This window comes from Montipora foliosa, chromosome 10 (assembly GCF_036669935.1).
Source record: "Montipora foliosa isolate CH-2021 chromosome 10, ASM3666993v2, whole genome shotgun sequence".
NCBI classification, from domain to species: domain Eukaryota; kingdom Metazoa; phylum Cnidaria; class Anthozoa; order Scleractinia; family Acroporidae; genus Montipora; species Montipora foliosa.
Window position 1 is genome coordinate 36,367,055 of NC_090878.1, and position 26,229 is coordinate 36,393,283.

A 26,229-nucleotide genomic window follows, 5' to 3' on the forward strand; every position below is an offset into this window, starting at 1 on the left:
AAAATGTCCGACCAATTTCACATTATGATCGGACACGATGACCGAACATGTCACCAGCACATCTTGAGTTCTCTTCTTCAAAGTGTTGTCAGTCAATAAATTATGTTCGGTCTAATTTGTCAAATGTCCGACCAAAAGGAAGATTTGAAAGGACATATATCCTGTGAATAAAGAAAAATTATTTCCAGCACTGAAAGGTGTTATTTTAGTACGTAAAGAGTTTGGTGAAACACTTCGAGTCGCAGATTCATCAACAACAGCTCTCGTCGCAGCACTGCAAGAGCCAAATCTACAATGTTCAATTTCAAACGAATTGCAATAGGCCATTTCCGAGTTCATATTCGCCTCTTCTTCAACGCGAGTCTAAGTGCGGAGTTTTTCTTATGAAAATTAGTTTTCATTCATATGCAAAGTAGAACTAATTACCATCACAAAAACTTCGCACTTAGACTCGCTTTGAAGAGGAGGCAGACGTTAACTCGGAAATGGCCTATTCGGTCTCCGCAACCGTCTTGAAAGCGTGATTCCCTTTGCGAGCTGAAAATAATGGCATTTCTCCGAAAGACATACATTGTATTTCCCTGTTAAATTTTTAATACGTTTCCCTTGAACATATACGGAAGAACTAAGATTATCTCAACTTTACACACCTCAAAGTCCACAATCGAAGAAGTTGTGCTCGATGGCAAGGGAATTGTAGTGATGCTCCTTATAAACTGACCCAAATCTTCTCTCGTCTTTAGCTTGCAGTCTCCAGAGAACGCCCACAAGATACAAAAGATCAAATACCGTGGAACGTAGCGCTCAATCTGGTCTCTCTGTTGCAAACACGAAGAGTAAAAAACAACGTTTAGGTCAATACAAAAATGTCTTTAACAAAGTCACACCTGATTATTTGACCCTCATCTCCCTGCAGAGCGGAGGAATGTTGCCCCCTGTTTAAGTGCTTAAACCATACGAGTTTTCAGCACCTTGGAGTAAACGCATTTTAAATGCTAACTAACTAACTGGCAAACTGCCAACACTAAGAGAGGAAGATTGCAGGACAAGGAAGTTCTTACAATAAATTTTTTCGTTTTGTTTACCTGCGGAAACTTTGGCCAGGTTCACTCTACAAAAGTTTTCGAGACTCGATCTGACACAAAAAGTCAGGCGATTCCAGTTCAGAAACTTATTTTTCCCCAAATTGCCTTCCGTAAATCAATTTGTAAAACTGCATATTTGATACACACTCTTGAAGTAGCTTGTGCCGGCCACTTGGGTGTTGTTAGGTTTCCGCTGGCAAAGCAATTTTAGATGACATTTTTAAACGTGCTCTCGCGGAAGATCTGCATGGTGTTTACAATGGAGAGCCGTACACGAAAGATTGTAAATGGCCATACGGGTATCTCGTACGAATTGTATCTATCATCATGTGGTTAGGTGAGTTCGCACCCAAAAAATTAATAAAATTGGGATATTCATTTTTTGCAAATATCGTGCGAATGCACAAACGTGGACTTTACCTCCATTGGAAAGTCTGGGTGTTGCTGATTGTACTGCAGTACATTCCTAACTCCCTGGTGAATCATGGAAAACAGTGATTCCAGCGCTCTCATGCGTGTGAAGTCCATGATGTGTTCCTGTTTGAAGGCGAACTCTAGACATTTGACGACCAGGCCATTAGGTGAGAAGTGCTCTTGAATTATGTCCACAAAGTCGCATTGAACCTAATGGCGAAATATGTTATAGGAGCGTTATATTTGCAAGAATGTATGAGGTCCTCACGATGCCGTCAACACTGGTTACATACTAGAAAACAAGGGAACTCACGACCAGAGGTTCTTAATTAAGTTTGGTTCGTCCAATTGATTGCAAATGACTTGAAGTGTTTAATCATCGAATTCCAAACAGAGCAAATTTTTAAACAAAATTGGCGTGAAACAATGGCCATCTCTGTCAAGTTATTCGTGCGATGTGAAGACGGTATGAATGAACTATAGGAAATTTTGCATCGGAAATAATTTTGTGTGCGTCTGTTAAACACATCTCTTTTGGAGATGAGTTCGAGACGCATTCAGCGTCTAAAGTATATTTAGATGAAGGGAGCAGATGCAAAGTGATGTTCTGAAATGCATTAAATCTACAGCCGGCCAATACAAAATTGGGAGAATCCGTTTAAAGATCGCGGAAAGTTTTTCGCCCATTTTCGGCAAGCCTCCTGTTCGGAGCGTTATTGCATGCAAAAAAGGAAATAATGATTTAAAAGACTAGCGTTATCACCCTAGCTATACCTGCATAGTAGGTGACAGGGCATCTTCTCCTTCCCCTCTGGGTTTCATTCGACGCGTTTCTTCTTCAGATTCCTCAACCGGCACTCTCCTCATCGCCAGCAGATTGTTATCAAAGATCATCTCAGTTGACAGCACATCCTCACTAAACCACACCATGCCACAGCGGCTGACAGTAGCCAGGGTGGCAAAGCGAAGATCTTGTACTTCAAACATAATACGTACCTGTGTAGAAACTGGTTGCATTAGCTCTGATACTCTAAATTAAATCTTCTGAAGAGTACCTTGCTCTAATGATCTTTATTGTGCCCTACAAGGTGGTTCTCACTTTTGTGTCTGCGGGTATAATTATTATCTTAAAGTGCGTCCATTCAAATGAAAGCCACTGAGCAATACTTTCCAGAGGTAATGTTTATTACGCTTTACAAAGTGACACGAATTTTCTAGTCTACGTGAAATTGTGAAAGCGAACATTCAAATAAGGATATCATCTTCATGCTCGAGGTGACTCAACATTTGAGTTGAATAACTGGCCTTAAGCGCAAATATTTAAATGAAAGCTACTGAGTAGTCTTTTGGTACTTCTTAGGGGTATTTACAAGATACCGAACGAACTCAGACCGGCCAGGGTTTTCAAATTTAGCCGGCGCCCGGCGCAAGTCACCGGCTACTTCAAGCATTTGCGTCGGGTACTTTTCGTATTCCAAATTTTACTAACTACACAATTCTGTTTCACCAAATCATAATCTGATTTTTTCGAGGAAATAAATGAATGCGGACTGATGAACAGTGCGGCTATTACATATACCTTTTGATCTTCGAAGCGAGAGCTTTTTTTAGCGGGAAAGTCTGCTCGTGTTCACGGACTCTCATTTGAACGTGCATGTATCGGCGCAGCAGCAGATTTGTTCTCACGTGAAAGTTGCAACATGAAGCGGAGGCAGCAAACGATGTTGTCTTTTCTGTCAAGTGCGGAGAAGTCTCGAAGATAAATAGGTAACAATAATTTTAGGAATAAGAGTTAACAAATATTACGTGTTATTGCAGTTCACTGTTCTGAAAGTGACGATAAAACAATATGCCGAGGCTGAAATGACCACAGTATCTGTAGCTGTAGCTGTAGCGGCATCCGCGTGTTGAATGAGAAGGCAGTCTTTCTCGTGAAATGTTACTCATTATGGTCTTGACTGCACCAAATGTATTTTCAAGAAAAGACTGAAAGAAGTCATAACAAAAGAAGCCTTCAACAGCGCAAGTGTTTTGAAAACTGCGAATTGCAGCGAATCGAAGTAGAAAGGAAACAAGACCGCTGACGTTGTTATGATACTACTTCATGTATGTAACAGGAAATATATCAACGGAAGCCGCTTTATGGCAATATTTCGTTATTCCGTTGATTCATCTGCAGGCTGCTGTCATCACGATGAGATAGTGCTCCGGCTACTTTACAATTTCCTCCTGCTACTTTTTTTCAATTTGAAAACCCTGACCGGCATGAGTTCCTATAAACCTCCATACATTTTTTTTCTTGTGTTTACATTAGACCGGCCTGACAATGAACTCAGACTGGTGTGACTTCGTCTCGGTTGCTGGACCGAGACGAGAAACTCTCGAAGCGCTCTCATGAAATTTCAAGCCTGCATGCTTTTGGGTCAGCGATATATTTATTAGTCAAAAGATGTCATTTTGTCCCGAAACCAGGTACCAAGCATTTCGTCCTGGTTTCATGTAAACGGCTGTAAAAATTTCATACCGGAACAAGTCCATACCAGTTTGAGTTCGTCCCGCGGTCTCATATAAATATCCCCTTAATTTCATATGTAAGTTAGTTCGGTGAATATACCAATTCGGCTAACTCAATGTCGTACCCAAATCAGATCCTTTGGGAATAAAACGTTTTGTTCCAAATATTTCCATATGAATGCCACATTATCATGCAAATGCAATACACAAAGAATCTTAACCCCGAGAGATTTGAATTGGGTACAACATTGCGTTAGCCGAATTGGTCTATTTTCGAGTCCGTTTTCAAACATTCAGTGTGATAGGTAGACTACTTGACTTTAACTGATTCGCATTGTGAGTTTGACTTACATTGGCTGGGATTCCCAGACGTTCACCATTAGGCAGTGTAAGCAATTTGTTGTCATCCAATACACTGTTCAAGTTTTCCACCCACTCTGGATCAACATCGCCGTCGAAAATAATCCACTGACGCTTGTGAATCTCCCCACGAACATTGTCAATGATCCTAGAAAGCGAAACCAAAATACAGTTTAAGAAAATGCAAAAGAGAGGTTTTCAATAGCAATGTCGTTGAACCAAATTGAAAATAACAACTTTGGCCAATCACAGTTGCAGACAATGAAGTTGAACCAATCAACATGCAGAGCCAACACTTGCAGCCGTTGGAAGAGCGCGGGAAAACGCACGACACCAAGAAACAATCGGTTTTGCTTCTTCACATCTGATTGGCCAATGCGATTTTAAACCAATCACCAACAGTTGCAAAAAAAAAAAGGATTTTTACGACCATGAATAGGTTTTTTTATGCAAAGACCCTTCCAATGAATCTCCAGTATATTCCGACGATTACCGATTAATTTGACTCACAGGCTGTCGAAGGTCAGATTGCATAAGGCATTTGTAAAGAACTAATGAACAATCGAAAAAATGGTGCAAAAGACAGCCAGCTTACTTTCTTAGAATGTGAGTGAACAAGCCATCAGTCCATTCTCTTGTGTTGGGATCCAGTGTTCCATATAGGGCTTCCTTGGAGATGGCCTTGGGGTCTACAACATGAGCCACACCCTCTACTCCCTCAACATTCTCCAGAGCTTTCAGCAGTGTTCGCCAAGCTGATGATTTGCCACTTCCGCTCGGTCCAACCATCATCAGACCATGATGAATCTGAGAGATCTGGTACAGCTGAAGGATCTACAACAAAAGAACAACAACATCATAAATAGACAAAATCAGCATCACTGGATTTGACTTAGTGGCAGTTCGCTAACTCGATGATTAGGGTTCATCTCTGTTGAGTCTTTGTGCTTTGTCACCATTGGCAAATAAAATTGTCACAAGTGAATAAACAAACAAATAAATAAATAACAGTAAAATTACGCAATCCCTAATGAAGTGCAAACAACATTCAATTTATAGGCCAATCTTTGCTGGGGGTAACCCTGCGATGGACTGGCATCCCATCCAGGATGGAGTAGAAATACTCCTAGTCGCTTCATGTTACAGAGACCGGAGATAAGCGCCGGCCTGATGGGCCTTCTAGGCTCACAGCAGACTTTACCTTTACCTTACTCTCAATATTCAGCACTGAATTTTAGCTGATAGATTAGTAAACTATGGGCTTATGCTAATGAGGCAAAAAATGTGAACAAAGATTCCCCTATATACACAAATGCATTAACGTGTCAATTTTAAAGAGTCTCGAGATGCAACTATAAGAGAAAACTCACAACCCACAGTTCACAATGGCTGGTTGAGACACGCACTAAAATGGAAATAAATTTGGTTTGGTTTATAGAATCCATACACTGAAATGACAGCTAAGGAAAGCGTCAGTTTTTCTAGCAATTTAGCACTATTTTCTTTTCAGCAGTGGACTTTGTGCCAATTGACATTCTTGAAAGACGCACCTTCTCCACCCATGCACTTCCCGGTTCTTCTCCTTCGCCATACACAAGATTCATCTCATGGCAAACTTTCTTGATCTCAGACTTCAGTTTCTTCATCTCCGCACCAACGTATTTCACTCCTGGGAAAACATCCGAAAGCAAACTCTGCAGAAGAGGGATGTCTTCAGCGACGAGCTTGGGAACCACTGTTTCATATACACTCTGAATCAATATCTGGCAAAAAATGATAATGAAGCAGAATGTGTATTTGTTGTGTATCTGTGTTTTAAAAAATAAACGTAATAAACGCGCGCTCTTTTGTTTAAAACGTCACTAGTCGTATTGCCAAATCTGCAAACACTCTGAATTTAAGTCTGCCCAGCTATAGGGCTCAGTCTGGAATCTGAATACTTCTTTACAACATTTGACTGAGGCTTAGCGATACTAAAGTTGAGTTTAACAGTGACATGTATTTCAAGATACACGTGATCTTCAAGTTTATTACAATGGTAAGGGAACACCTTATGATTCTTATTAAAAGCTCTGTGAATTCTAGACACAGCGTATCTCTTGAAGCAGCAACATGTTTGTCAATGCGCCTTTTGACATTTTTTGCATTACGTGCCCGAGGCACCAATGGGTTACACACAACTTCAACCTTCGAATCATGATTAAAGTGACTTAAGTCAAGACTCCCGTAAGCAAACACTTCTACAAAAATTATTCGCATTGAGCTACCTCTTGTTCATTGAGGCTTTCCGAGATGGCTGCTTCGTCAGCCTCTTGCTTCTCTTCAATTAAACTCTCTTTGATCTTCTGGATCTTGTCACGTTTAACATTACCAGCGCTGACCAGCACACTCTTAAGGGCACGCAGACCAAAGTCGTAGTGAGATTGGTTAGATAGTTGCTCTCCGCAAAGTCTGTTAAATTAAACAGAAGACAACAAAGAGATTGAGCATTGAGTTTAAATGCAGTATTCATAAATCAGGCGTAAATGTGTGTTTCGACAGTTGTTTGATTTTCGTTCAATTCTTTGCCAATAAGCTAAGGATATCAACTTCTTAAAAGTTAGAATGAGAGAACCATCCTCTTATAACAAGCTGCAGCCGTTTTCGTTGCTGAAATATCTAATAACTGGTAGAAAAGGCCCAAACCTTCTTAAAAGAATTTTTTTCGAGCTGCAGGTTTCAACTTAGACAATGTTGTGTCAGGTACCACAATGGTTCTTTCCGTCGAGGAATATTACTCAACGAAAGGTGATTTTTCTCATTTCTAGGCTAAACTCTTTCGCCAACTAACTTTTTCCCCAGGGTGCTTCTTTAGAAAGAAGAATGATCGTGGAGACAATTTTTCCTTTACTCGTGGCTTCACGAAGAAGCGTAAATAACTCACTTGAAGAAAGGTACAATCTTTGAAGCCAGTTTCTCTGCCGTTCTGAACCCTTGTGAGTACAACATGACCTGCGCAATGAGCTGTCTGTCGGGAGTGGTCATGGCCAAGCTTCGGAACAGTTTCTTCAAGTTATCGGGCAGGTTGGAGCGTCCTGCATAGCCTGGGTTCATGGTGATGAAGATGGCCATGTCGCTTCGAACCTTCACTTGTTTGCCGACAAGTTCTATGGTGATGGATGTGGCTGAAAAGATGTAACAAGAATTATGAATTATGTGAATCCTAAAAATCAATTTTTTCAGTTTCACCTGCAATTACAATTACAAGAAAAACTTGATACTAACAGGAGAAAAAGACGAAAGACAGCGGAAGAGAAACCACAAATGAGTCAGCCAATTACTGCAGCCCCAGTACAATAACAACAGTAACAAAAACAATTGGCAGTGCTAATCACCTTTTACTTGCAGTATTGAGGACTGAATTGCGAAAGGCGCAGCTCACGATATCGGGCTGAAAGCATACAAAGGCGCCTCTGGCTGCCGCTATACACAGTCCATGTTTGATGTCGGAGCACAGCACCACAGCTAGATGTTGATTAGCTGTTAGTCGATTTTGCGACGAACACTGATGCGACTCCAGGGTTGAAACAACCAACGATTTTAAACAAACATTTATTACATGACACAAGTATTAGCCTTCTAAAAAAAATTCCATTTAAGACATGTGGTTTTGAAGGTCCTCGCACTGCCGGACTCTTCGTGACCTTTATCTTAAAGTCATAGATCTAATTACGTCGGCATTTCTGCCGGGTCATATCCGGGAAGGCACTGTCTTGTAACTTACAGGGATCATTGCTGCCTTCTCGTAGTGACAGCTGGATTGTTTGCACTTGCTGTGACACAGCCGACAACATACGTTCCTCAAGACGGTTGAACTCATCAAAACAGCCCCAAGCACCAACTTGGCACAGTCCCACAAAGATCCGACCCATGGCCTACAAGGAAATGGAAACTTGATTAAGACAAGACAACTAATGGATTTGGGGCTAAATTCAAGTGCTTGAATTTTAAGATGATGATCTCCACCCATTGCAAATAAATGTTAACTTTTCCTTTTCCATTTTAATTAACCCTTCGACTCCCAATGGCCACTTACAGATTTTACTTTAAGGCCAGACGATTTTACTCGTCAACCGGGCCTCTTCGGGCCTTAAAGGGTAAATAATTCTATACAGGTTTCTTAAAATCAATTTAATCATAGCTAATAGAGGGGACTGGTTTTGAAGCTCGGCAAACATCAAAGGAGCAAACAAAGATGCCAAGATTTAGGTTGGAAAGTCCGCGACCGTGCACAATCTTTTGTTTTCCACTCATACATTATGCATGAATTACGTAACCAACACGTTTCTATTGGTTAGCTCCTCAGTACGGAGTAAACAACTATCGTGTTTTGTGCACGGTCAAGGCCAAAAAAGAGAAAAACAAACTTACGGGTTTCATAACCATTTCCCTCTATTAACTATGATCAGAAACCCATAAGGGTTGAAACGTGTAACGCGCGTTCACAGCTTCCGAATATTCAGTGCGAACTGATTGGTTGAATGTTTCAGTGCTAAGTACCATATTTGGAAACCCCTCGCTCTTGTTGTTCCAAATATGGTACTTAGCAAATTGAATATTCAGAAGCTTGTTTCCCAGCACACAAGGGGCCGTTACATGTTTCAACCCTTATGGGTTTCTGCTATGATTTAATGGGACCAAGCTAGTAAGAACAATCGGCCGATTTCTGACGTCAGAAAATGCACGTCGCGGATATTAGCTTGTAAGGTGAAAACGTTCCAGATATGTGAGTAAATACATGAATACGTGGAGTATACATGTAAGAAGATTTAAATGCACTTTAAAGACTGCATAAGCTTTTCAAAAAAAGTCGCAGTTTACCAAGAAAACAAATTGATGTACCTGAAAGTCAAAGGTCTCGTCACAATTAAACACTAGCACAAATCGTCCCAGCTGATGGCCGAGTGCTTTCACAGATTCCGTTTTACCTGTACCGGCAGGACCTACAAGAAAACACAACCAACTCAGACAAGGGAAGTTCTCTGACCAAAGGAATATGAATAACAGAACAACCCACAAGCTGAAAGCTTAAACTGATTCTTGTATCCCACACTTAATTATTTAAGTCTTAAAAATGTACTGAGATATTTGGAAAGTACACAGTTACAAGCCCGGGGAATGAAACCTGTTACACGTATGCACACTAGTGGAAGACAACAGCTCTTCCTATACACGTGGTATCAAGGCCACTTGCACCAATGCGCGAGACTAGAAAACTTAACCAAGGACGACAACAACGTTTGCTATGACAACATTGTATGTAAAATAATAAGATCATTTCGTGATTATTCCAAGTCACTGGGCATGGCGAGTCTGCACCAACATTCCGGGAATAAAACTGGAATGAACGGGATGTACGTTTGGAGAGGAAAAAATGATAATTTATCGTCAGGTGCCTAGGTCCTCCCTATATCAGCTCAATTTTGATTTGGCATCGTTGTGTGGTCAAGAACGGCGAGGAAATGTACCAAAATGTAAAACGCACGTGCGGGCGTGCAGAGTTTTTGTTTTTGCTCACTAAACCTATTGTTTTGTGTTGTTCTCAGTGAGGAAGAGAGAGAGAGAGAGAGAGAGAGAGAGAGAGAGAGAGAGAGAGAGAGAGAGAGAGAGAGAGAGAGAGAGAGGAAAAAAATAAATAAGTTATTTACCAGCTAAGGGCCGGTCCGAAAAGCGAAAAACTGTGACCAAGGTCAAAGTTTCTCGCTATACGAACCTCCCAACCGGAAAATAACATATACATCTCTTGTTAGCACGACCACACCAACACTGCTATGCAACCCTTTCCAGTAGCCTTGCTCACTCTGTTGCGAACACTTTGTTCACAACGATGCTCTAACACTACTAACACCGCTGCGCCAACCCAGCTTCCATACAAAACTACACCATCGACTTACCAAAGGGCGAGCCTCCTAATCTCCCCTCCAGAGCTTGCGTCATGGTAAGATAGCAGCGATCTGTCAATGGTGTCTGAACAAGTTTGTCTTGTACACCAAGATACTCAAAACCATAGTTGAACTTAGCATTAGCCATGTGAATGGACAGTTGCTGAAGAACGTCTTTCTGCTTGGGGTCGAAGTAGAATCTCATCTGGCTGAGCCATTCAAAAGCTTTTGTGCTTGAAACTTGGCTGCTGACAAGCTCACGAGTAACATCACGCTGATGGACATGCTCAATGATCTGAAAAAAAGTGCACGTTATTTGGAATGTGAGTTTACCAAGCCACAATATTGGAATTGATGTAGGTGGCTTTCCCTTCCCTACTGCCCACCCCCTTGGTAGAAATTTTGTGGCTCCTCAACCTACCCTGGTTAGTAGTCAAGGCAAAGCTGTTGCGAGGCATGGGTCTAATATAGCAAAGTTTTTTACTTAGGCTTTCAATAAAGTTTGCGCAGATTAAGCAGTATTTGGCCTCTCTATTTAAGTAACTCTTCCATGTTGAATTGTCCCCCGTCTTTCCTAATTAAGCCTTTACAATGCAGACAATGGTTTCGTGTAAAACTTTAATAACGATATTATAACTACTTTCAAGACAGAACGTATCATCATGGATTGAAATAAACGCTTCAGTCACACTACTTGAAAACGCATACTTTTTGATGCAATTAATTTTTGTCTTCCATCCAAATACGACCACACCTGACCAAAATGACTAAAGACGGATGGTAATAGAGACTTCTGTAAAATGCTTTCAAAGAGAAAACAGCTTTTGGAAAAACAAGGTTTTTGAAAAAATGTGTTTATAATGTGGATACGAGAGATGAAAAAAGCGTGGGAGAATCTTAAAACCAATACATGAAGAATGGAAAGGTGAAAGGCATCCGTGGGAAGGATATGATACAAGTCGCTTGGCAACGAGAAAAAGAACCGGCAACTGAAAAGTCAGAATCCTATGCAGGATTCGAACCTACGACTTCCGTAACACCGGTTGGATGCCGCTCTACCCATTGAGCTACTAGACCTCATGCATATCCTTCCCACCCGGGCCCGCAGGCCAGCGGGACACATTGTCCACCCGGGAACTAGATAAACGACCCAGCTATCCAGTGAGTTCTATTAGCTCAATGGGTAGAGCAGCATCCGACCGGTATCACGGAATCCTGCCAAGGACTCTGATTTCTCAGTTATCCTTTTGCCCGTTGCCAAGCAACTTGACCAGTTTGAGTATTTTACTGCTTTCAATGTGTTGTGATGGAGGAAATGGACGAATCAGTGGCGGATCCAGACCTGGAGGTAAGGTGGAGGCCCGCTCTGAAACATTTTGTTTTTGCCCTTTCACAGTTTTGGTGTTTTATGGTGTTTTGGTGGCTTTGGTGAAAAAGTAAGGGGGAGGGGGGAGTGGGGCCCGGGCCCCCCAGGTCCCTTCCCTGGATCCGCCACTGCGAATGTCTCTTGCTTTCACTCTGACAGACACGAAAACAGAATAATAATATGGTTATGACCACAAGCACATGAAGTTGAAGCGTGTAACTTGCAAATATTTTCCTTGGAACAAAGCTGGGGATTTTAGGGCACCAATTTTATGCCCAAAATTTGGACAAAATAACATCGAAGCTGCAGGCGCGGGAAAATGAGTGAGCTACGTTACATCCAAATAAGGAAATTTTTGAACTAAAAAAAAAACCCCGAGCTCTGAACCAGAGTTAAACGTTTCAAGGTCACGTGCTTCTGTTATGACCTAATAGACGTTAGCCCAAACAGAATAAGTTCAATGAACAAAAAGTATTTCAGAAAGAGAAACATTGTCAACATCTTACCAAATGTTCGAGTTTGCGTCGCCGCACAGGTGGTTGCTCTTGCAGCACAGAATCGGCCAAAATGTTTAGAGTTGCTTCAACCACCCTGAGCACCTTCAACATTGGTTCCAGGTCATTTGGATTGGAAGAGGCAGAAATAGTTTGCAGAGCATTTTCACAGCTTTCTGACCAGGCGATTTGAGATGCTAATACCACAAGCTGAGCCTAGAAACAAAGAGGGCAAAAAAGGCCTTTTAGAAGAACGTCATGAATACGACGAATCAAAATATAAGATAACAAATTACGTTTACCACGATTAAGATCTCTTTGGTTTTCCAAACGAATAATCTCAGTGTCATTGCAGAAAATGTTGGTACTTTTCTCGTAAAACGTTGCTTGCATGTGTCAACATGATATCGAGGTCATGAGCTTCTGTGCAAATTTAACGCTAGACCCATGCATTAGAGCGGAAAAGCTTAGCAAAACCTATGTGTAAAATAACATATATTTATGAAATGGAGGAGGAAATTACCAAACTGTTTACATGGTTTAGTAGAAGTATAGGAAAATTGGACTCAGAAAAGCGCTCTTCGGTCTATTACAATGTAAACGTCCTTATACTTTTAATTATGCTAAACTGAACTCTAACAAGACAATAATACAGCATTCACTGCTGCCTTACGAATTGTGAGAGCACTTGCAGCCAGTAACAAGGCAACCCGATTTCTGATAAGGTCGATAGCATCTTGGTACAGTAGCCATCATAAATCGGGATTTTTGAAGCATCCAATTGGTCCTACGGTTTTTGGAACGACTGCTGCAAAGACATACTGTCTTTACAAAAAGTAATACTGCTAAAATATCTTGTTGGGATAATCACTCAGCAAGAATCGTCAAAATACACAAGAGAAGCAGAACATCGCCTTCACTTGCTACTATTAATTTTTCTCTCACACGAACACGTCCCTTACGGTTTCTGTTTGCACAGCTAAATGCACGGTAAACGCATGGACGAGAAACAAGAAGGCATAGCCGCAGATAATGTGAACGATTGGATGCCAGCAGAACTTTTTTTAATAGGTAAGGTTGCACGCCTGATCAGCAGAAAAAAACGTTCGCACAAATAAGGTCTCACGGCCCAAGAAAACATTTGCACAACATGGTCACAAGACTGAAAGACTGCAAAAAAAAATTTGCATGGACGAGGTCGCATGTCTGAGCAAAAATAAATTTTCAAGGGTAAAGTTGAGCAGCAGATGAATCAGGCGCTGCAAACGATATTTGCTTTACATCTATCAAAAACGTTTGGCGAAGAGTAATTTAAAATATCAGGGAGTGTTGTGGTTACCTGGTAGTCATCAACCCATTTCATGTACTGTTGTCCATCGATGTTCTCCGAATTAAACTGCTGCACATCTGTCACTGATGAGGCCAGTAATGTGGCTAAGGTGGTACGCATCTCCGACTCCACGCATGTCAGCCATTCATTCACTTTGGGATGTTCAGTCAATGATACGGGTTTCTTGAAAACCACCTAAGGTTTGGGAGGTAATCATTTGGTGAAAAACAAATGATAATACTGATAATAGCAATAATTATTATTGCTACTAGTAATCTCGGATTATTGAAAGTGCGTTCGACAGTCGCTTTAAAAGCAAAGGAGGTGGGTAGGGAAATTCTCGTCACCGGAGCCTTGGATCTTATGTCTGCGCATGACCCAAGGCTATGGGAAACTGCAAGTAGGAGAAAATGCGCCGTAGGGTTCTTACAACCAAAAATTGGCGATTTGAACCTTACAGCGCTTACTCACTCCTCGTTCTAACATGAATGCACCAATCAAAGACGCTGTTTCAGGGTTCCTAGAGCTCTTCTCTCCCTCAGACATGCACAAAAGAGATTGGGGTAGGGAAAGAGATTGGGTCGAGATTGGGGTAGGGAAAGAAACAAAACAATCATGAGATGCACGATCGATGTATCAATGCACGTATGACGTAATTAAAGATGGCGCTGAAAAAGCAGACAAACGAAAACGAAAAGAAAATTTGCTTAAGTTCACCTATGCATAGGATACCCAAGATTAGAAATTCCTTTCTCCTAATGTCACAGTCGAATGCAATAATTATAAAACACTCGAACACAATAGGCACCGGATAACATGGTCAAAATATTAATGAGCTCGTCCAAGTGAGAAGCTGTTCCAAGATGGAATGCGAGGAAACTTTTGCAGGTAATGAGATGAGTCTTATCATCGCAATGAAATCCCTCCATCGTGTTATCAAAATTAATAAACTCGAAACTTTTAGAACCTACAGTAACTAGAGGCCAAGGATTGAGGCAATGGCAGATAACAGCGGACCTTTCCCAGAAATCAAGAGGTGAAAAAAACTGGCACAGCCATATAAGGATATCTGGACAACAACAGAATGACTGGTTGCAGTATTTTAACCTTGGCAGAGTGGCCAACTCCAGGTCTGCAAACCAAGCCAGCCCGGTGCAAAAATAGCCAGGCTCTGCTGGAAGAAGCCACTGCAACTTCATGTGCAAAACCAGGTAAATGGACCGACTTCAAAGGATCTGCTAGTTGCCTGATCAGAGCATTAACAGTTGTTTGGAAGAATTAAGTTACAAAATACATCTATAATTTACCTCTTCTCCTTCCTTAGAACTCAAACCAGTGATCACATTCTCCTCTTCATTCAACACAATGGCAGCGACACCTGCAAACATTTTCTTGAAATGCTTTTGTAGCTTTGGAATGCTCTTGCTGTTACCAATGATCTCAAGCAAATCTTCGTCTCCGACAAAGTAGAATCTGGGAAAGGATGCTCTTTCCCTCTCCAAGTATTCACCAAGGGCTTTCTGTATTTTGCCGAGAAGATCAGCCAGACGCTCCAGCTGGCGCTGTACACCTTGGATGTTCAGGACATCGACAATTAGTGGCGTTTTGGCAACTTTCTTCATCAGTGTCAGGAATTCTGTGCTGATGCTGGGATTGGAGAAAATTAAAATTTAACAAGACAATTAACACAGTGCAGGAAGCCATAACCAGGAGCCTACAATTCCAATATTAAGTCTATGTAACGGCATTTTCAAGGACCATGCTATTTTTAGACGAGTTCGTAAGTTGAAGTGAAGTGAGGTTATTAGTCTCTCCCCCTCAGGACTTTTCAAGACTAATTTACAATGCTTTTTGTGGGGGACTTTGGCCAGACTGCTTGTTACGAAGTGAAAGATGCCCCCGATCAGATTAGGTCAGACCACAACACCAGGGATAACGTCCCCTACTCTTTTCGAGAAGTGAGTGGGTTCTTTAACGTCCCATACTATTTTATTTCCAACAAGGGTTATGAGACGGGACCTCCGGTTTACAGTCCTTATCCGAGAAGACTTGAAAGTCTCACCATTCGCGGGTGTAACTCCAAAGGCAGCACTTTCTCCTCAGTTATTTTAAGACCCTGAGTGTTGGTCCAGCCAGAGTCGAACTCTCGACCTCCCGCGTGATAGCCCGATGCACAACCAATACAATGAAGTTGCACGGCTCCTGCAGAGTGCTATTGAGGAAGTTCTCCTGTTATTCTATTGAAACTGTTTTAAAGCTCATACAAGTGTCGGGAGATGGGCCCACAAGAAGTCTAGAGAGTCTATCTCTTACAGATGTAAAATATAAAACAAAAGCTTCCTCCCAATATTTATACCGAATCCATCACTTATGACAAGGCAGTCTTATTCTATATCAAGTAACCAACACAGGGGTTAATGTTATTCACTAGAACCACCTTCAGGGCTGTCAACTCTCCTGGATAATCCGGGAGACTCCAGATTTTGGATTGAATCTCCCGATCTGAAGATTACGATCTGAAATCTCCCAAGTAATCCTCGCAGTTTGTCATTACTAGAGAGAATCGACAGTAGTATAGGAGTTGGGGGTATGAGATCATTTTGTAAAAATGCTCTCATCCCAACCCAACTCCATACTACTTTACATTTGACGGTTACATATTTTTGATCTCGTATTTTCGGTCTCATATTCTTGGAAATCTATATGGTTTATATTTCTGCGAATCTATGCCGTGGCGAGGCAGAATGGTTTTAAAATAATATCTCATATAATAGTATAATGAGTTGCCAAGAACTGCATAAAGAACTTGTCAATATGGAAGAAGTGGTCTGTCCATTTTGTAATAAGCAAATCTCGAAACATACGAAAGAAATTGAGCCATGCTGCAGTCAACCTGATATAGTGAATGATAACAATATGCTAGTTTGTAAAAAATGTGGGACAGTTAATGGCTATGAACCACTTATAGAATTTGTTGATTTTCACTCAAATAAGCATAGATTTCATCGTAAAAGTGTTTACCAAAGAAAATATCATATAGAAAACATAATGAATAATATAGCTGTAAAAAATGGTTTTCAGATAACCGTGAAAAATAGAGATAAGATATTGAGAATTTTGGATGAAATTGGTAAGGTCGTAAAATCTGTGAATATAGACAGAAAGCGTATGATTAACATAAATTTTATTTTAAAACAAATATTTAAAATGCTTGATCTTCCTTTTGAAAAGGTCAAGACATCAAAGTCTAAAAAGACACTTGAAAGTTATAAACGATATTGGCAAGACATCCTAGCATTATCATTCGATAAAATAAATGTGATAGTTAAAGAATGAATTTGTCATTGTATTTAGCGTAGAACTTGTCAACACTAGGACAAACATCAGTCACAAAATCATCTACATTTTTTAATTCTGTGTGAAACGATGGTTGAAAATCACCGCTTCTCAACATGTCTTTTATTGAATTCAATAGATGTTGATAACTTTGGTATGCGTATGTGCAATTTTGTATTTTAAGATCCAGTGATTGGAAATCCATGTAAGACTTGATTAACAAAGCACAAGTGCTTATTGCTACTAGGGCTATACCGCCAGTTACAACAGCACTAATAATTCCGCCAGTACCGGTTAAAATGGAAACAGTATTTCCTAACAGTTTGAATTTTTTGAAGCGTTTGACAGCCTTTTTGTAAGCCCAACACTTTCTATGGTATGCCTTATAATAGCTCTTTAGTTCGTCGACCTGATCTTCTGAGAGTTTGTCTGAAATATGGTTCCAGCTGAATATTCTCTTTTTTCGATCTGCCATATATATGGTTTAGATTGTTAATCGTCTGCATAGACAATATAGTATACCACTGACTTGACCACAAAAAGGCGATCTTTTAATCAGTTTAGTTGTGTATTTTTCTGAAATAGCATAAGTGTAACCTCTACCGAGCTTATGGTGGACATAAAACCGCCCGGAAGCATCATGTAGTATACTATGTGAATTTAATATATTAATCCAACCGAAGATCTTTTCAAGTAACCATGTTAGACAGCCACTACCTGATCCAAGAAGACCTATTTCACCATCATTGAGTTCAAGAATCTCGTTTATAGATATGTCTCTTTCGAGATGATAAAAATACAGGTATCTATAAACAAGTGCTGATTTTAATATTTTGTCATCAATGTTTGGGTGTTTTTCCTTTGTTTTTTCGAAATTGTATGTCACATATTCAAGCGTTGAATTGATATACATATATGTTACGTTATATATTTTAAAATGACACATCACAAATCGAAATGATTTTGAATGAATCGAAACATGTTTTTCAATTCGTTGTCTGTTAAAGTTTTAGACCATACTGCAAAAGCATAGAGATCCATTTCACAATGACTGGTTGAATCTCCATTAGCATCAACTTGAGCTCCAATGAAAAAAGGTTGTGCAGAGCCTGTTAATAAAGCAGAAATTGTCTGTGTTTTGATGGGAGTCATCGATGTGCATCCTCTAAACAATTGCATTTCAGTTTTATCAACTCTAATTGTCCAAACTTCAATATTTCCAGTCAAATTTGCCAGTGAAGCGACACTTAATCTTCCATTTGCAACAGAACCGAAATCTATGTAAACAGTTCCATCACCCCATGGTATATGCACACCAAAGCGTACTTGACCAGATCCCCATTGAAATTGGCTTTGCGAAGTTACGTTTTTTGTATTGATGACTAACATGACAGTGCAAGTGTCTCCTTCACCGGCCACATCAGAGACGTCATATTGAGAAACCTCCAAATAATCGTCTACACCATCGAATCTCAAAAAATGCCGCTTTTTAGATGCATCTCTCATCAAAATTGGTTTTTTAGAGTCTACGGTCTGTGTGAATTTAATGTTGTTCACAGGATCTGTCCAACTGTTTATTTTGTCATCTGAATTTGCGTCAATGACAGTCAAACTGGCTATCAAAGCGATGCTTATTTTATCCAACACAGGTATTCCAGGTAAGCTGTTTGAAATGGTGTAAGTGGACTTGTCTAACTTTAAATCCAGTTGTGATTTTACAACAACATGGTTGTCTTCAGTGGCGGCTTTTGCGATTACATTTTTGTCAGTTTCCACATGACCATCATCATTTATTGAAAATGTGGTTTCGAAAGTCAAATCTTCTGAACTTGAATGATAGTCTATGGTATATTCTATTTTATCTCCATTTTCATCTAGAAGATGACTGCCGTCTGATTGCTCAACATATAATGTCATATATCATTGTGTCATATTATTTCTAATTGTTGAACGTTTTATATCGGATTACAAATTTGAATCTCTTATTTTTTCCGTCCGAAAAATTTATTCTGATATAATTTACGTTTCGGAAATATCTATTCACATTTACGGTAATAGTTTTGGTTGTAAAAAAAATATTGTAAATCGCCGATGTGTTTGTTTGGATGACTAAACGATGATTGCTTACTGATGAGTAAGTTTCTTTGGAATGAAGTTGTATTGAACTTATGTAAATTTCATTGAACTTCATAATGTCTCCATATATTGTCAAAAAGTCGCATGAATTGATTGCTTCAGCAGTATACCCCCATATGAAAGATGGTAAAACACTGTCAATTATTGATGAAGTCAAACCCGAAATCTTATTACCATTCATATTGATTGGTACATGCATTAAAAATTGATCATTTACAATCTCATAAGCCAATTCGTAATCATAAATTGTGAAATCAAGGTTGTTTTTTGCTTCACCTTTTATACCGTAAATCAGGACATACAATGGTAAAAGAGTTGGGCTTCTATTGTCATAAGTGGATTGAACAGTTACATATAACCGTCTTTCGATAGTTGGTGAAGAACCATCTGGTGATAAGTTCATGATAAAGCGATAATATTTATAATCTGTGTTGGTTTTGACTGTAGTGGTTCTATCAGTGTTCATGTTTCTTTGTTCAAAAGTAACCTGAAATGAATTAAACTCCACATCGAAACCGGTTCTCAGGAAATATATTTCTAAACACACAGTATATTTATCGCTATAATTGTCACGTATCAGTTTAAATAGATTAAAATCGAATCGTCCTTTAAACAGACTGGAACCATCTGCTGCCTTTTGAACATTGAATGAAAATGCTTTTTTGTTGTTTTTATGTGGTGAGTCATTATAGTCGATTAAATTGGCATCCTGTATTCCATAATCTTCTGTAAATTCCCCATCAGCCATAGCATATTTCAGCACATTTTCTCTGTTTGTATGTGTGGTTATGTGACTCTTCACTATTTCGTCGTCTACATATTTCTTATTTTTTTCTATTTGTTCGTCTGTATATTTATTATTTTCCGTAGAAACAGTTGCAATACCGTCATTTACTTGCTTCAAAGTGATTGCATCTTGATTATGTGTGGCGTTTCCGAGATTTATTATTCGTTGATTGTTCATATTGAGGTCTCCCGTCATGGCTGACGATCCGTCTTTTTGTAAATATCTCCCGTCTCCATAATTACGATCAAATATTTGATCACCAGCATTAGGAATCCCAATGTTGTAAAAACGCCGGTCTAACATGCTTACTTCACCGTATTGGTTTATTTGGAGAAAGTTGTCGGTGAAGAACTTGTAACTCATTGCTTGATTTTTTCCCTCATCACTACCGAATTTTTTTTCAGGATCTTTCAAATTTTCAATGAAATTTGTACTCATATTTAAATCTGCTATCATGGAATTTGAACCGTCTATTTGCAAATAATCACTCATATCACCCATATTACCTATCTGTGATTCTAAATATTGTTTATTTACAGCGTCAGTGTTTCCTGTTGGGTCGGCTATATTGATTATTCGTTTATTGTTCATATCCAAATTGCCTGTCATTTTCGCTGAACCGTCTAATCGAAGTGCATCCAAAAATAATCGATCAACGTAACCTTTTCCTGTGGCATCATTTCTACCTGTCGGATTAGCAAGATTGACGATCTTTTTTTGTGACATATTTAAATTTCCAGTCATGTCCTGCGTACCATCTCGCAACACAACCTGATTGACATTCGGTTTGGTTGATAAACCAATTTGTAATTGGTGTTTTGTAACAGCGTCAGAATTGCCAGTGCCTTCAGCCAGATTGCTGATTTTATTATTTCCAAAGTCAAAATCACCAGTAACAGAAACTGAACCGTCTCTTTTCAAATAATTGTTTAAATCTGATTTGTCCGCTTTTTGATTCATAAAGTCGTCAACGTAAAATTTATTGGTAGCGTCTGAATGCAATATTGGATCTTGCACTCCTGAGATTCTTTTATTTTTCATGTCCATCGGATTTTGGGCTTCTATCTTTCCATCGTTTGTATTTAATTCAAAATAAAAGCTATGTAGATGCAAACTGCTGACAGCGTCACTCTGACCATGTCTAGCAGGTGCAATATTTTCTACACGTCTGTTATCCATATTGAGGGCTCCAGTCATTGCATTGCTCCCATCTATTTTTAAACACCCAGAAACCTCTTTATCAACATAACTCTTAGTAGTTGCATCATCATTCGTTTGAGGTGAATCTAAATTTCTCAGTTTTTTATTCTGCATATCATAATCGCCGTCATCAGTAAGTTTAAAACCAACACCAGGCAATCCTTTTACTATTTCAATAACTTTTTCATGTGAATAAGTGTCTTCAGGTAATTTACCATTTGAGTAACTCATATATGTAATTGGTTTATATTTTTTCATCGAAATTCTTCTTCACTTGTTTCTTAGGTTTGTCAATATATATGAAACTGAAAGGGTTTCTAGTTGCTTTCTCGTATAATTGTTTTGAGACATTGTTTTCACGACATATGAGACTTTTTTCATTAGTACTTGGGAAATCATAAATGGCAAAATGCGAGCAGTTTAATCTAATGTCTTTTGGTGTCTTATAGTAGCTTTGACTCAAATATATGGCACAGCAGTTTTTATGTCTCCCCTGTATAAAATAGTCAACTAATGGTTTTTGGTTTTTATCACATACGAAATCGTCGAATATCACAATTTTTTGATTGTCACCATTGAGATTTTTTACAGGAATTATTTTATCATTGCTTGCTTCAATGATATCATAACCAGCTTCTTCACTCCATGGTTCGAACTCTTTCATGAGATTCCGATACTTTGACTGCTCTAAGTTTTTTGCATAAAGGTATATTTTATCAAAATACAACAGATTGTGAATCATATGCATGAGTGTGTTTGTTTTTCCCGAACCAGAAGGTCCACAAATGAGCATGCGGAAGCATCGATCAGGCATAAAATCATGTAGTTGTGTGAAGTTTGTGACAACATCGTCGCCAGTATCATAATTAGGTATCTTCATTTATATTATATGGTTGTATTATTTCAATGACATGGTGTTTAACACAGTGTTCAACATGGTGTTCAACACGGCGTTAAACGCTATTTTTTATATATAATTTTCATTTTTATGTAACGTAACAATATAACAATAAATGAGTTTACTTAAGTGGAAAGAACTCGCAAAGAGTAAATCTGAATTAGGGGATAAGATCAATTATGTCCATAATGCAATTACAAAGCATGATATTGATCAGAAGACCAGTCAACAGGGATTTTCAAAAGTATTCCAACCAATTACAAGTAAATTAGATGATGTTATTGATAGTAATCAGGCTTTAAGGTTGCCAAGGAAAAAACGACCACTGAAGAAAGGAGAAGTTCCTGATTACGGCATTGATATAGAGGATGAAGTTCCAGATATGAATCTTGGTGAATTATTTGAACAACCTGTTTTGCCACAGCAAGAAAAACAACTGGTGCCAAAACCGCCAACATATGAAGAATCTTTACAAGATCTTCTGGAAGGAAAAAAAGAGATGTATGTTGATCCTAAGTACTTTCCTGAAGAACCAGAATTACCACCAGAATATGATGATGACGATGCGATCGATTATGGAATGGATGAAGAAGATATGGAAAATGAGATATTAGGTGATCTTGGTATACCAAATTATGATTCTGTTGAAAAGGTAATAAATCAACAAGAAATGACTGAACGAAAAAACAAAAAATATCTCAATAAGATTGTCAATGCGGCTAAATTTAAAAGAAATCAATTGAAAGCCTACAAAGGAAACGTTACAAAGCAATACAAAAGTGGGAATATAACGGAAGCTGATAGGCAAGAGGAAAACAAAAGAGTGGATCGCGCTATGAAAACTCTGAATGAATACATAAAACATTATCAAAACAAAATGAAAACAATGGAAGGTTCTGGTAGGAAAAAACAAAAAGGTGGTAATGTGATATTTTTTAACAAACCGAAAGAACTTCTAAAAAAATTGGATTTGATCATTGGTGAGATATCGGCTGGTAATACAAGCATTGACATGCGAAATATGGGTGTTTCTATATTGGACACATTATTGAAAATGACAACAATCAATAGATCACAATATGGTAAATTATACAAACAATATTTCAAAATTTAATGTAACCTAATCACATAATGGAACGAGAGATAGTTTTATCATCTTACAGTGTAAAAAATCAAGGGAACAATAAACCAGAAGATTTTACAACAAATTTCACCAGACCTGTAACTCTAGACAATAATAAGCAATACGTTATCGGTCTTAACAGAGTCATTAACATGTCATTCACTTGGTTCAATGTCAATGCTGGGTACAAAAATCAATTAATCCAATACAGCTCCGATAATGGTTCAACTTTTAAGGACATTACCTTTCCGGCTGGGGTATGGAATTACACAGACTTTAATACATATATTAAAAATCTAACGAAAACTGGCGAAACGTATCCGATAACTCTTGAATTCAACGAAACAACATTCAGAGTCACGGTTACATTAGCTGCAAATTACCAACTTAATTTAAGAGCAAGTAATTTTAATGACCTGATCGGTTTTGATAAAAAGATATTAGCAAGTGGAACGCATATTGGACCAAGAGTGCCAAATCTCAGTCAAGACACAGACGTACTCAATATTCATTGCGATTTGGTCAACGAAAGTTTAGTTGACGGCGAAGAAACAGACATCATTTATTCATTCTCAACCAGTGTACTAAAACCAAGTTACTCCTTCACCCTCGAACCACAAAGAGTTACATTTAATCCTGTGAACAAAACTACAATTTCTTCAATCAGAATCATGATAACAGATGGAAAAAGAAGATTAGTGGATCTAAATGGAGCGGATACGTCTTTTTCGCTGATTTTAAAAAGTATCTAATGTAACAGTATAATGAAACCGTATGAATTTAAGAGGTTTTACCACCCAAAACTTGGTAAATTTGTATTTCAACATAAAGGGTCTGGGCTTATCTTAGACAACATTTTTAAACCATTGAAGAGTGTGGCATCGTCTGTTTTCAAGAAATTTGCTAAGCCATTAGCAAAGAAGGCATTAGAATCAGGGGTTTCCCATGCAGGTGATAAAATTGGCAAGACGGTGGCAGAAAAGTCAGGAGACCTAATAATGAAAAAATTAGCAAATTTGAGAAAAGGAGCCACAACACCAACACAAAAAGCAATTGTTCCATCCTTGCCCATTGAACAGAAACAGCAAGATGAAAGCGCTGACATGATACTAAATAGATTGATATCCGGATCTGGAAGAAGGCGTAGATTTTTCAAATAAATAACATGACAGCAAAATTATATAATACAATAGTATAAATGGCTTTTAGAACAAGTGAATTATTGCAAAGAAATGAGTTGGTGCGTTTCCAACTTGATGATGTAATTAGAGCCCCTGGAAATAATCAACATCAAGAAAAGAACGGTTATAGATTCACCATCAACGACCGGAGTTCTTTCTATGATTGGTACAATGCTTATTTCGAGGTTCAATTCCAGTTACAAAAAACAGCAGATGGAGCTGGTTACGCAGCAGCCGATAGAATAACGGTGATAAACGGATCTCATTCATTGATTGCACATATGATGATTAAAAGTGCGGGGAAAATTGTTTATGACACTGACAATCTACATAAGGTCACTTTTGTGAAGAATCTGTTGGAATATTCTGATGATTACTCAAGAAGCGTAGCTAAAAACAGTTTTTGGTATTTAGACACAGATGGTACGACAGCCAATACTAATTCAGGATATGAATCTAGAAGAGTGCTTACACAAGCTACCAATAATGATGGAACGGGAGGAGCAAAAGATGTGAATTTGATCATACCTCTCAATCGTTACAGTTTTTTTGAAGAGTTGCAGGATAAAATGTTGATTCCTATGCAGTTACAATTCAATTTGAATCTCCAGAACGACAATGAACTCATCAATATGGCAGCAGGAACAGATGCCGGCAGAGTAGTTTTGAACAGATTTCTTTTATGGGTTCCAAAATTAACACCAAAAGACAGCATGTACGACAAATTTGTAAGCTCTTTCATGAAAGAACACAAATGGACATATCAGCGTGAACTATATGCAGTGTCAGCACCTGCTAGAGTCAGTGGTTTTTTTCAGATTTCTTCCAGTATTGACAATGTCAAAGCAATTTTTGTTTATCTACAACGGGCTAAAACCAGAGTTGCAACTCAAAATCCATATATACTTGATACCTTCAAACTAAATGCAGCAAACGCAAACAGTTATTTAACAACATGCAGACTCGAATATGGCAATGGTGTTTTCTACCCAGAAACGGAATATGACAGTGAGAGCAAAGTGAGGATTTTCAATGATCTGATGTCTTATGCAATGCGAAAAAATGATTACAACACCGGAACCCAGTTGAATCTTGCCAATTATAACAGCCTGTATCCACTGATCTTTTTCGATCTGTCATATCAAACAGAAAAAGTAACAAGAGACCCTAAACAGTTGATTTTCAGGTATAAAATAAGTGCCAATAGTGCAGCAGATTTCAATGTCCATGCAGTTGTATTGTACGAAGAGTCGGTTGTTATTGACAAGGTGGGTAATGAATTGGTGATAGTTTAAGCCCACAACTGAAATAGTAATATGAAATCAAGTAAATGACACATATTTATTTGTAACTGGAATTATATAACATATATTATATGACTAAACTTCATGAAATCAACGTAAGACTTTCAGATAATCAAAAAAAGAATCTGAGTAATGCTTACCATAAAAGGGAAACAATTGTTCTAAGACTGACAAATGATTCTCTTAATGGAAACGACACTCTTTATGTTCCAGCAATGGTGAAAAAACGATTGCAAAAAAATCGACAATTGAACAAAGGAATGGACATTAAGCTTGCTAAGACCAATATCAGGAAACAAGTCGGCGGAAGTCTTTTGAGCACCGTATTGTCACTTGGTATGAGAGCTCTTCCAGCAATTGGTAAAACCCTTGGGTTGAGTGCTCTTGGTGGTTTAGCAGAAGCCGGAGCTAAAAAATTGTTAGGATCTGGTCAAAAAGGCGGTGCTTTACCATTACCCATGATGATACCTTTCGAGGCAATCAATAAACTAATGCCATATCTGAACATGTTCACTACAAAACAGCAAAGAGACATCATCAATGCAGCTCAAACAGGTTCTGGTGTGCATATAACACCTACTAGAACACAATCAGGTGGATTTTTAGGCACTCTGTTGGCTAGCATTGGAATACCTTTGGCTTTGAATCTTGTCAAAAAGCTAACGGGAAGAGGAGCACCGAGGGTAGGTAGACCACCTTCGTCGAAAAAGGATGGTACAGGAGCACCTAGAATGGGAATGCCCCCTCCATTTTACAGTTATCCGCCATATGTGACTGGTA

At 38.8% G+C, this 26,229-nt stretch overlaps 1 protein-coding gene across 2 annotated transcripts in view; it reads right to left on the bottom strand.

Annotated features, from left to right (window-relative positions):
* The window catches only part of LOC137974019 (cytoplasmic dynein 1 heavy chain 1-like), a 115,140-nt gene that overhangs the window by 51,199 nt on the left and 37,712 nt on the right, over nucleotides 1-26,229 (bottom strand). For both annotated transcript variants that reach the window (XM_068820941.1, XM_068820940.1), the window contains exons 29-42: nucleotides 14,792-15,131; nucleotides 13,494-13,679; nucleotides 12,167-12,370; nucleotides 10,307-10,589; nucleotides 9,255-9,355; nucleotides 8,137-8,287; nucleotides 7,297-7,537; nucleotides 6,641-6,824; nucleotides 5,924-6,136; nucleotides 4,969-5,207; nucleotides 4,365-4,521; nucleotides 2,274-2,495; nucleotides 1,506-1,709; nucleotides 651-818 (exon numbers count right to left, since the gene is read on the bottom strand). In XM_068820941.1, the coding sequence (XP_068677042.1) occupies nucleotides 651-818; nucleotides 1,506-1,709; nucleotides 2,274-2,495; nucleotides 4,365-4,521; nucleotides 4,969-5,207; nucleotides 5,924-6,136; nucleotides 6,641-6,824; nucleotides 7,297-7,537; nucleotides 8,137-8,287; nucleotides 9,255-9,355; nucleotides 10,307-10,589; nucleotides 12,167-12,370; nucleotides 13,494-13,679; nucleotides 14,792-15,131 (2,893 nt within the window). The remainder of the gene's footprint in view (nucleotides 1-650; nucleotides 819-1,505; nucleotides 1,710-2,273; nucleotides 2,496-4,364; nucleotides 4,522-4,968; nucleotides 5,208-5,923; nucleotides 6,137-6,640; nucleotides 6,825-7,296; nucleotides 7,538-8,136; nucleotides 8,288-9,254; nucleotides 9,356-10,306; nucleotides 10,590-12,166; nucleotides 12,371-13,493; nucleotides 13,680-14,791; nucleotides 15,132-26,229) is intronic.